The 12,664-nt window shown below is 46.0% G+C and overlaps 1 protein-coding gene across 14 annotated transcripts in view; it reads right to left on the bottom strand.

Annotated features, from left to right (window-relative positions):
* APBB2 (amyloid beta precursor protein binding family B member 2) overlaps positions 1-12,664 on the bottom strand; it is a 379,382-nt gene that overhangs the window by 113,348 nt on the left and 253,370 nt on the right. For 10 of the 14 annotated variants that reach the window (XM_057546265.1, XM_057546260.1, XM_057546268.1 and 7 more), the window contains 3 exons: positions 4,727-4,789; positions 4,256-4,341; positions 4,101-4,161 (listed from right to left, as the gene is read on the bottom strand). The exons of 1 other annotated variant lie outside the window; for it this stretch is intronic. In XM_057546265.1, coding sequence (XP_057402248.1) covers positions 4,101-4,161; positions 4,256-4,341; positions 4,727-4,789 — 210 coding nt within the window. The remainder of the gene's footprint in view (positions 1-4,100; positions 4,162-4,255; positions 4,342-4,726; positions 4,790-12,664) is intronic. 3 more of the 14 variants (XM_057546269.1, XM_007178783.2, XM_007178784.2) reach the window with 1 other exon arrangement.

The following is a 12,664-nucleotide window of genomic DNA, read 5'->3' as shown; positions in this document are numbered from 1 at the left end:
TCATTCCTCGGGGACTATATTTAGAATTCCATCATACATGAAATTAAATATTTTTGTTTCCTAAAGAAAGGATACCCTCTGCTTCTTTGTGGGGCACTCGATTCCTGAGTCCTTGGAAAACTGAAAGAATGGAAAAGGTTAACTAAAGATACCCTTTAGATACCTTTAGATCTATCGAAAGCTTGAACATCTGGGAACCTAGATCTTGCCACTTCTGCCTGCTTAGGTGCCCCAGGCAGCATTAAACAGGCGAGGAGTGACTAAGGGGGCAGATGGGAGAGGCCAGAGGGTGGTGGCGATGGGGAATACCTCCAACGTGGCCTCATCAAAGTCAGCTCTAAACCAATGGACTTGTTCCAAATTTGTAAAAAATAATTTCGTTTAGTGCTGTTAGAAACAGCACTGAAGGATCACCTTAGCCTTCCCTGCAGGGTTTCCCTTGGCCCACTTCCATCAGGAGGTGGAGAGACTTGCCTCCAGAGAAGCACAGCAAGACTCAGTTTCCCCAAAGGGACGCCATCTGTGTGAGGTATCTAAAGTGGGCAGCTCGGCCAATCGCCAGACACACAGATGAGCTCCACTCCAGCCCCCACTTCCTCCTGTTCTGGCCCAGCGTTTATCATAAGCCTGGTTGAACTTACACCACTGAGGGATGGTCTGAAAAAACCTGCGGCCCATCCATTCCACTTCTAGAGTCTAGGGTTCATCTCTGCCTCAAGTCAGACCGGAGAGCTGGTCCACGCTGCCATAATCCTCCACCAATTTACTTGAAATGGGTTTGTCCTTTGCTTCCAATGAGCATAATCCAAATTTCTATGTGTCTTTACATAAATCTGGAGTATTGTTGAGGGCACGGATCACATTAATTGATGGCGGCCCCTAAATGAAGCTCCAGGTGAGACTTTTTTTTGGACAGTCTAGTGAGCATGGGCTCTGGAGCCCAATGGCCTGGATTCAAATCCTGACTCCACTATTGAACTAGCTGTTCAACTTTCTATGCCTCATTTTCCTCATCTGCAATAATGACAATCAGCCCCTTTGAATTTCCATGAGAAAAAGAGTCAACAGCAATGAAGTCTTTAGGACTAAGCCGGGCAAAATGTTAGCACTCAATAAATATTCATTATTACAATTATTTTATAACAGAGCACTAGAAAAACCATTATATTCCATAAGGAACTGAGATGCTTTTACCTCATGCACAGTGGGATTCATAGAAAGCAGGGTTCTGACACCCTTTTCCCCTCCCGACAGACTTAGGGTCCTCAAGAGTGACAGTGACTTTCTATAGCACGGGGCACCTTCAGAATCTAGGGTGGGATGGGGGCAGTTAGAAGCACGTGTAGTTTGCAGAAGTTTTTTGAAGATTCTGAGATGCCCTTACAGGAATTCATGCCATTTACCATAAGAGTCCTCAGTATAAATAATCACCTGGAGGTACAAAAATGGACCCAAAGGTCCATTTTCTTAACTATGCCAAGTCCTATGCTCTGAAAAAAAGTCCTATGCTTTTTCCTTCTCCCCAGTCTGATCTGTCCTAACTCCATCTACTGTCCCAGTACAGACAGATGCACTGATTCTTCCCTTATGTTTTCTGTGGCTTGTAAGTGCTTTCATTAAGTCTCCTCAGATCTTGTATAGAACAAAGAAGGATATAAAATAAAAAATACAATACACATGTTTTTTTGTTTAGAACTAAGTACAACTTTAGTTACTTCTAAGAAAGTTGAGCCTCCTTATTAACATAAACAAATTCCTAATAGGTGCTAGAAATAGACACGTTGGGAATAGAACAGTGGTAGATCAAGAATTCAGTAAGCAATACAACTGAGAGGGAAAAAGAGAAAGCACCCTCTTAGGTAACAGCTCAATTACCTCCTATTCCTGCCACCCATTCAATCTCCGTTCCATGCATCACCCTTCTGGCCCACTCTTGTCAATTTCTCACTCAGCTTTACAGACATCACTGGCCCAGCCCTTCCGGGTGGAGAAAAATATTGCTGCTGCTCACCCTTCCTCCTCCAGTCTTTGCTGATAGCCCTTATAAAACACTTGGTAGCAAAGCAAATTATTCACAGCCTGCCTTCCTGTTTTACTGCGTCCCTTCCCTTCCTTGCCATAAGATTTATCTTTAAAGGCCAGGGTGTCAGCGGCCAACCAAGAACTTGTTCAGAACACGGCTGGCTCTGGAGCAGCCTTAACCTGATCAGGCTGTGCTTAGAATGAAGCTGAGCAAACTAGGAGCAACGGAGAAGCCCTGGGATTCTTACAGAACCAATGGCAATGTGGCAGCTTCCAGCCAGGGAGCCAAGGTTTTGAACCTGCACGGTGTTGACCCACTTAACTACTGCTACAGGAACCTATCTGCTGTTTTATTCACAGACACAGATCTACTTTGGGATTCAGAAAAATATCTAGGTCCAGCTACATAATTTGCAAATGAAAATGAAATATGTAAAATGAAAACACATGGCCCCATGTTCAAAAAGCAGGGGGGAGAAAGCTGTAAAAAGTATTAAGACATGAAGCTTTATCCTTTCTTCTGCATTCTCTCTCTCAACTCCTAACGGGGTTTTTTGCTTGTTATTTAATGTCACGCTCTCTCGGGCATGGGGATACTTACAGGGTGAGTGCAGACCATCACAGGCTGCCCACCCCTACAGACCATCAGCTGCTAGGCCGATGCACCACGTCCTGGCCAGGGGTGGGGAAACTGAGCCAAGAATCCCCCTTTCCCGTGGACTCACCACCCCAGCCCACAGCAAATGGGTGACCCTCTGTTTGCAACACCTGTGCCGGGACACGCTAGGTACCTGGACTGGGAGTGGGCGGGGCCTCACTGAGTCACCTGCTGAACACACTGCTGTGCTGTCCGCCTGAGCTGGGCAGGCCACTACTTTGTCCCCTCCTGGGACACCACGGAGTTTGTGTACCTGGCATCAACTCTCCCCAGGCTCACACCTAGCCCCCTACAGGGGTGGAAGGCAACAGTAATTGCTGGGTGGGGGCAGGGATGGGGAGGGTGGCAGGGCCTGAGGTGCCAAGGAGCAGGGGAACGGGCAGCTGAGAAACACTGGGGAGGTAGGGAGGTGGCAGGACTGTGCATAAGCCAAGGCTCCAACCCCCCGGAGTACACTCCGTTGCCCCACTGCACTTCATCTACAGAGCACAGGGTCAAAGATAAAAGTATGAAGAAAATCAAGAGAGCAACTGCACAGAAAAACACGGGGCCCTGATTCTCAGCGCAGGGACCCGTGCAACTGCACAGGTCACATACCCATCAGCTGGCCCTGCCGGTTCCCCACCAGAAGTCCAGAGCGAAAGTTCACTCTCACTTTCCACCGTGAAACAGGCCTGTGTTTAGGACAGGGACGAGGAGGAGCTTTCGCTCTGCACAGGTGCGAGGCTGCCCTGGAGGAGGTGGGCGTGAGGGGTCTGTGGCACCTGTTCAACCGCCCCTCCCGTGGCACTGCAAGGCACAGCCTGGCTTATCTTCAAAGGCTCCTGAAGCCCACCTGCTCGAACGATAATTTTAACTTATTGCGATGCACAAAGAACTGATGTAGTGAGATACAAGCAGAGTCGTGATGATTACAGAAATCCTCCCCAAACCTAACTTGGCCGAGGGATTTACTTTAATTGTTGGGGAGATTAGGAAAGAGAGAGGACTGAGGAATAATTCCTTACTAAGTGGCTCTGGGTTGATGGTTTGTAAAAAACTGGGCCATTGGGCTTCCCTGGTGGTGCAGTGGTTGAGAATCAGCCTGCCAATGCAGGGGACACGGGTTCGAGCCCTGGTCTGGGAAGATCCCACATGCCGTGGAGCAACTGGGCCTGTGAGCCACAACTGCTGAGCCTGCGCGTCTGGAGCCTGTGCTCCGCAACAAGAGAGGCCGCGATAGTGAGAGGCCCGCGCACCGCGATGAAGAGTGGCCCCCGCTTGCCGCAACTAGAGAAAACCCTCGCACAGAAACGAAGACCCGACACAGCCAAAAAAAACAACAAAAAAACAAAAACAAAAAAAAACTGGGCCATTATCCAAAGTCATTATTTTGATGCAAGGATATTAACCTGGTCGCTGAAAGCACTTTCTTACAAACCTTAGCTTCTGGGTCACTGTTGATACTACAAGAATCATCGTCATCAGCATGTGGGGCATTTCTAGAAAGAAAAACAGAGAATCGGGCTGAGAATTCTACTGCAATCTCTAGCTGCACAGAGCCACACGTTACGGCAGGTGCCCTGAACGCCCTACCTGAGCTTCAAGGACGCATAGCGCAGGGTTGCTCCTTCAAACTCTTTTAAACTGGGGTCCGGGTTGACTGTGGCTGCGTGCAAATCCTGGAGGAAAAGAGACCCCTGTTAATGTAGAAAGGGGGAATGACCCATTCCACGGCCTCAAATATCAAAGGGGAGAGAAGTCCTCCCGGCACGAGGCAGAGAGCGTATGTGAGCTTAGGCGGAAAAAAGGCATGCATGGGCTGCTGATGCCGGTTTGGTGCCAAGTGCCGCTTCTTACAAGACAACAGGAACCTGGCGCAATCAGCCTGAAGTCATTCACAATGGGAGACATCAAAAAAGGTGGCACGTGTGAGTCCCACAGCCCTAGCCAGAAGCCCCCTCACTCCGTCCCTGCAGAATGCATGATATTCACAAAGAAGGTGCAGCCACAGCCATGCAAAAAGGACAAAATATTAAATGAGCTAAAATCTGACAATATACTTGCCTTCCAAATGTCACTATTAATCTTTCCCCCATTCAGAACAGCAAAATCACTCCATGGCTGTTTCTAGACATATAATTATTCACAGGGAAAAAGCACATTGATTTTAAAAAAAGAAAGAAAGAAAGAAAGAAAATAATAAAGGATAGAAAAGGAAAGGGAAAAAAAAAAAGAAAACATACACACACACACACACACACACACACAAGACACTGTTGTTAGCATTGATATTCACAGGATGGGTTAGGGAACAAATTCACTCTAACGGCAGCATGTGAGCTCGCTCTCCCTTGATCTAGATCAACACCTGAGGCCTAGGGCAGGAGGAAAGAGAGGGCGCTTTAATTACTTACCAAAACAAATGGCTGAATGTTATTACCAGACAGTGAAGTTATCGATACTTTCTAAATGTGGTCTTAAAAGCACACACTATGCATCAAAGTATTAAATGCCCAGCGTACCTAATTTCACAGGCAGCTTTTTCTCTCCTATTAACCAAACAGAACTGTTTTCTTGAAGTGGAGGTGGAATTAGGGATGATGTTTGTCAATGTGCTAGATGGAAATGGGAGTGTCCATGGCGAAGGGCATAAAAAAGCTGGGGGCCAAATTATTTTCACTTAAAAGAAAAAAATGGCAATGATGGAGGGCAAAGAACCCAGCCTGACCTCATCTTGCTGAGATTTAATCTAATAAAAAATAGCTCTAGACAATCTAATGTAAATTCCTCTTGTTCATAAAAAACTCTACTTCCTTGCCACCCAAGCCTCTTCACAAATTAATATTCGATCACGAAATGCTTTTCTAAACATAGTTACAGAACAAAGTGCAAAGCCTTGCCTCGCTGGGCAACCTCTGACAATAGACCTTCAAATCTAAACAACTCCTTCCTTTATTCACCTCGGACAACAACGGAAACATTTTTTTTCTTTCTACTATATTGACTGAATATTCAAATATTTTTCACGTGACATTTGGGGAAATAAATGATACTAATAAGACACCCAGGCACATCCTTATGAACTTGTTCCACTTGTCAGGAAAATCTCTTTTCTTGAATAATAAATCAATAAGAGAAACTCTTCCACTAAGTAACTTTACAACTAAAGTTCTTTGAAAATGAGACGGTAGTACTGACCCATAACTTCTGCACACAACACAATTTTTAAAGCCACTTGAAGCAAGAAGCAGTGAAGATCAAATGTCCCAGGTGTTGAAAAATGCATTTATTTGGCTCTGAAGCCATGCCTCTCTGAGGGCATGGCCATTGCAAATTTGGATCCATTATCACTTCTACACAGTTGGTGTCATTGTTGCTTTCTTTGCTGGACCAGGCACCCAACCTGCAGTTTTTCAAACTAAAACAGAACTTGGACCACTGTGTTTATTTATTTTTTTAAAATAATCTCTTTTACTGAGCACAGAGCAGGAATGCTGTCCAGCCCCTCACCTCCTTCCTCACGCCATCCCCAAAAGCAGTGTTCAGTTTTTACTGAGGAGAAAATATTACAGGAAAATCTTAACCTGTCAGCTGTGGCGACCTATGAACCCCCTGAAATGGATGTGGGGTTTTGTGCAAGTGCATTTTATCCCCAACTTTTCTGTTTTCAGAAGGGCCAGTGACCGAAAAATGTTTAGAGTTACCATCATAGGGGGATTAATAAACACTCACGATAAGGACTTGAAATATCAAGTACAAAATAAAATTTTAAGCTAAAATTTCTTTTTAAAAAAGAAAACAAGCCTATTTGGTCCCAAATTGTCATCATCATTTACACGTGAGCATTATTTGGTTTTCATTTAGGTTGAACTTTGAAAATGTAATCAGATGGTGAATTAGGAAGATTCAAGATAATTGTGCTCTTGTGAAGACATTTTTAAAAAGGCATGTGTGTCTGACAAAGGGAATCTGATATCAGAAATTATACCCAAAAGACACTGTGTTAGGACTACAAAGAGTGAAAGAAAGCATTTCTTAAAACAAGTATTCAGAAAAGGCTTTGGCATTTTATCAAACACTTCTCTATACGTGTGTGTTTAAATTTTTTTATGTATTTACTCTTTGGATGTAGGAGTCCCTGTAAAGTAAAAGTTGATTATAGTTCTAAGACTGCATGAATCTAGCTCTCATGCTACGGAGACATGAGTCAGCTGGCAAACTTCCAACAATCACCTTTTACAGATTTAAATAAACAAAGGCCCTATACAGTGATTTTGCAAAACCTTAAAATAACATAAGTATTCCTAAAGAAACCCTTTAGCACAAAACTCAAGCAAATAAAAATGGAAACTAACATTATATGCTATGAAAGGGCCAAAGACCTTTTTTTCCTTCCCATATTTAAAATTTTCATTGACATCGAAGATGAGAAACTTTCCTCTCCATTTAAGTGACTTTTTTTTTTTAAGTCAAGGGCAATGAAGGACAAAAACAATTTGTCCTAAATGTTAAGAACGACATATTCTATTCATCTATTCTTTTTTTTAATTAAGAAGAGAGAATACAACATTTTAGCTAATAATTTAAAGAAAAAAGACACCAACACAGATGCTTGGGTTGTACAGAAAGTCTGCAGTTTGGGTGATGGGAGTGAGAGATGAAAGAAGAGACAAAGAGAAAGACAATCAAAGAGGAAAAGGCAGGCGAGCAACATGCCCCAGGGAAGACAGACACAAAGAGAGGTAAAGGATAGCAGAGGAAGAACTGGGACCATCTTCCATGGGTAACAACCTCCAATCGGTCATCTCTCAGGCAATGCAGCTAAAGCCTTGCACAGCTGAGAGATGGTAGTGTCAGAGTTATGGCTGGGGACATACCCTCCTGGTGCTTGTCTTGACCTTGGCCAGCCTGCAGCACCCCTTATCCTGATTACGGTGATGACACTCAGGTTCTCGAGAGCCCTGGAGCCCTAGCTCCTCAGAGACAGTGGGGACTGACCCAGCGCCTGGAGCACGCACCTGCCATGACCCTTCATGACCTTTCAGCACGGCACCCTCATGACCTACTAAGGGAATCAAGCTGACTGTATAACCTTGACTACTGAGAGTTTTCTTCTTCCATATTTTTCTTCTGGGATCTTAGCAGACTTCCCACCAGAGTGTAGAAAGAGTGAGGTCAAGAACATGAGCCCAGGCTTCCCTGGTGGCGCAGTGGTTGAGAATCTGCCTGCCAATGCAGGGGACACGGGTTCGAGCCCTGGTCTGGGAAGATCCCACATGCCGCGGAGCGACTGGGCCCGTGAGCCACAACTGCTGAGCCTGCGCGCCTGGAGCCTGTGCTCCGCAAAAAGAGAGGCCGTGATAGTGAGAGGCCTGCGCACAGCGATGAAGAGTGGTCCCCGCTTGCCACAACTAGAGAAAGCCCTTGCACAGAAATGAAGACCCAACACAGCCATAAATAAATAAAATTTAAAAAAAAAAAAAAAAAAAAAAAAAGAACATGAGCCCTTAGCCCACGGGCTGGCTGCCTGAAAGTGCCCAGGAATAGCAGTGTCCTTATCTCTACTAAGGCATTTGTAAGAATAAAAAGTTTGAGAGCCTAGGGACTACAAAGGGTTATGAATTATGCTTCGTAATCCTCTTTTGTCAAGACTTGAGCCTTGGTATGTGTAGCCTTGATGATAAATGGCAGAGTACCTGGAATTCTGGAATTCCAAGGAATAGGCCAGTCAATGTTAATGAGCACTGAATCCATATATGTGTGTATATTTTTTCCTTCTTTTAAAACTGCTTTCCGTGTTTTGCTGGATGCAACACTATCAAAAGAACAGTTATGGTTTATCATGCAAATAAAATCCAGAGAAGTTAAAAAAAAGAATCTAACTAGAAGACAAACTGACAAATGCTTGTGCAATTAAATTAGTCTCTGTGAACAGCAGCACTATTTAGAAACTAGAGGAGAATCAGGAGACCTGGGTCTCTAGTGCTGGCTCTGCCGCTACTGCAAGTCAACTAAGAGCTCCCTCCACTACAAAGTTGGTTTATTCCTTCATTCAGCAAACATTTTTTTTTTTCATTCAGCAAACATTTAATGAACATTGCCACGTACCAGGCACTGTGCCAGGTGCCGAGGACACAAGATGAGGGGGGCAGGTCCCAACCCCACCCCCCACCCCGCAAAAGGGAGGCGGACATGCCTCAAGTAAGAATACTACAAAGAGACACAATGGAATAAAGGTTAAAGGGCTTTCAAAGCAGACGGGTGAGAACAATCCTTCCCAGGAGATGCTAGCGGGAAGCCAAAGAATTGAAGGGGAAGTGACATATAAATAAAAACAGGGAGACTAGATTCGCTAGAAGACCAGCTCTTGTACTCACTCAGAATTTCCTGGAACGCTTATGATAAAGGCAGATTCTCAGGCCCTACCCTTAGAGAGTCTAGCTCAGTGGCCTGGGGTAAAAATAAGGAAACTCAGCCTGTTCTACAAGCCCCAGAGGACATGCTGGCCGTCGTCCTTGGCTCACAGGCTGAGAAATACTGCCGTAGCATTCACTAGGCCCTTCTCAAAGGTTCTTGCCAGCTCTAAAATGTCATGATTACTTGATCAGGTCAAGAAGTTCAGTAAAATGATGACAGACTGGCCCCTTACGTTGTCATCTTATTTCGAAATGTATGTGAAAATCCGTAGGTTCTAATGTAATACGTGGGTTTTGCCCCTCCTGGGGAGTTAGCTGCTCAGGCCCCTCCCAGACTCCAGAGGCAATGCAGCAAGAACAGAGTGAACTGTGATCAAGAAGAGATCACGGTCCTGAGAAACAATTCGACCCTCCCTTGCTTCAGACCCACTTGCTCCTCCATACTCTCATCCTTAAAGAACTTGGAAACACCTGCTGGAAAGATTCTAAGTAAGACTTGCTTACGGGCCAACAGTTATTCATTACAATATTTTGCGTAGCTCCCTCTTCTCTCTAAAATTCAACATCTAAGTAACTTGGAACAAACTGATGGGCTGGGGGGAGATCATCTTTGGGCCAAATTTCAGCAGCAAATGCTTCCCGGCCAGTTTATAAACTTTCAAAAATACTGCTGGCGTATGCAGAGGGAACATTATGCGCTGCGCCTAACACTTCCCTGGTGAACTTTGGAATGTGAAATGTAAAATTTTCAAACTGTAAGGAAGCCTTCCGTCCTAAACTTTTGTGAAGCTGAGTCAACAGATTTGGCACTTACTTTTTTTTTTAAGCCAGCTCAGGAAAAATCTGTATAAAATATGCGTTTCTAACGCGACATATTACAAGCTTCTTCTCGCCCTTAACATTTTGCTTTCTCTCATGTTTCCAAATTAGTCAAAATAGATTCTATTTAGGGACCAAAGAAATGGCATCAAAGATATAATCATTTCTCTTCAACTGTTATTAGCACCTGAGACAATGTTATTATCAAGAGAAGTCATTTTCTAGAAGGTGCTGCATATGTCACCGCCCTCCCCTGGAGTGAGATGAAGCCATTCAAGGCTCTCCAAGCCCCGATACACACATAGTGAAACCTGGGGTAGGGGAAGGGGCCAGCAGACCTCCATTCAGGCTTGACTCCACTAGGTATTAGGTGTGTGATCCTGGGCAAGCTCCCTCACCTCTCTGTGTGCGTTGTCAAATGTAAAAAGGTAATGACAACTGTCGTACAGATGCATAGGGTTTTATGAGGAGTAAGGAGACAAGGCATGAAGCTGGCGCCCTAAACACGCAATTACCCTTAGTGCTTCTACTTTAATATCCGTGTCAGCACCTGCCGGACCTGGGAACGTAGCAGTCTGTGTCTTCCCCCACCTCTCCCCTTCCTCTCCTCTCTACCTATCTGCTCATCCCTTTGCCCCTAGGATTTTAATGTATTGCCTTTTAAATCTGCTTGGTTCTTTGACTTAGTGGATGGCCTGATGTCCAGGGGAAAAAAATGTACATGAAGCAAACAACCGAAATGTAGATCCAAAGAACATCTATCCCATTGGTCTATTTAAAGTGCTGGGGGACTTCCCTGGTGGCGCAGCGGTTAAGAATCCGCCTGCCAGTGCAGGGGACATGGGTTCGATCCCTGGTCCGGGAAGATCCCACATGCCACAGAGCAACTAAGCCCGTGCGCCACAACTACTGGGCCTGCGCTCAAGAGCCCGCGAGTCACAACTACTGAAGCGCGCGTGCCACAACTACTGAAGCCTGTGCGCCTAGAGCTCTTGTTCCTCAACAAGAGAAGCCACCGCAATGGGACGCCCGGGCAATGCCACGAAGAGTAGCCCCCGCTCGCCGCAACTAGAGAAAAGCCCGCGCAGCAATGAAGACCCAACGCAGCCAAAAATAAATAAATAGAATTAATAAAAAAAAATAAAGAGCTGGGAATGAGCCTCTCTCTGAAACTTCAAAACACTACACATCTGTTAACACGTTTCTTGGAGGGATAAGGCTTTGTCCAACACGACGGCAACAGAAGAGAGGAACGGAAAACCATCCTGCCACCCTGACGCAACTTGCCTACCGGTTACTGAACTCTCTGAGCCTCGGTTACCTCTTCTCTTAAGTGGGAAACATAATAGCTGTCATCTCTGCCGCGTGAAGAGTCTTGAAGGGGACGAGTGAAGTGACGTTTATGAAAATACCCTGAAAGCCACAAAAAGTCATGAAGAGCAGCTGGGAGGCTGACCCGTGGGGATGTGATGGAGACACTGAACTCCAGGACAGCAAGTGAGGCAGGTGGCCATAGGACACAGTCTGAGCCTGGGAAGGGGGGCTAGGCAGCGAGCGGGAGGGGGTGGAAGCAGGCACGGACGGGGCAGAGCAGGCAACAGTGGGCATTGGAAGGCGGCTCCGGGATGAGAAGAGGACTCCGCTTCCCAATAATTATCCCCAGGGCCAGCAGCCCACCTGTGCCGCGTTCTTCCTGAGACTTTTCGCAGAAAACATGAAAGTGGAAGTCTACCATATTAATCAAAGAAGTAAAAATCCGAGCCACATAAACCTCGGGATGCCCTCCTTGGGCTTCACCCCACCCACGCCTCGGCCTCAGGAAGTGGGCTTCGAGACAAACTTCATTTCTTCCATATACAGAGGACAAGAGATTCATTGAACAGAAATGGTATCTCAAAGTTAGTCTGAGTTCCTCACCTCTGGACCAAGAGAAAGCAGGTAGGCTGAAATCTCGGAGCCAGGGAAGCCAAGTGAGAAGAACTCTGACCTGGAATTCAAGGAGGATTCGGGAACCCTGCGTTCTAGGGCCAGTGTGGCTGCTGGTCACTGGCCTCTCTGTGCCTCGGTTTCCCTGTCTGTAACGGACAGACACTGGTGCCAATGCCCCCTTCCCAACTGGGCATTCTCTGGTTGCAGGGCACTCCCTGGGGGTGAAGATGGTAAAGGGTTACAATAAGGGGGATGGAGCCCTGGAATGGAGAAAGATTCTAAGAGAGATGCCAAGAGCCAAGCAGTACAGGTGAAGAAGGAAGAGGAACTCTGTGCCTCAGTGAGAGCCCAGGGGCGTCCCGGCCCGCTCAGCCCCTGGGAGGCCACTCTGCGGTCCAGGGAGAAATGCCAAGAGGTAACTGGGCCGGAATGGAAGAGGGCTCCACTTCATGCTGAGCTCCACGAGCAGCAGGTTGTGTTGGGTCATCTTTACCCCCCAGCACACCTCACATAAGGCGAATAAATCGACTGAATGGGATGTGCCCTGAGAGTAGGGATATTATGCTGATAAAAAGTTATCAAAATCACCCAGTGATAAGCAACAAAATCCTAAGTGATTCAGTGGAACTGAAGCACATATCTGATCATCAGGGCCAAGTACCAACAAACCAAGGCCCTGGTCTATCAACGGGGCCTATAGCTCGCCTCAACCTGTCCCTTGAAAGATGGAGAATTTGAGGCCCAGGTGGGGTGAGATGCCGAAGCCCAGTAACGGCAGGAATGTGGCTGGAATGTAGGTCTTCCTGCCTCCCAGAGAAGAGCAAGTAAATAATGGAAG

Source organism: Balaenoptera acutorostrata, chromosome 5 (assembly GCF_949987535.1).
Source record: "Balaenoptera acutorostrata chromosome 5, mBalAcu1.1, whole genome shotgun sequence".
Taxonomy (NCBI): Eukaryota; Metazoa; Chordata; class Mammalia; order Artiodactyla; family Balaenopteridae; genus Balaenoptera; species Balaenoptera acutorostrata.
Note: the sequence above shows the minus strand (reverse complement) of the source record. Positions and strands in the feature narration are given on the sequence as shown.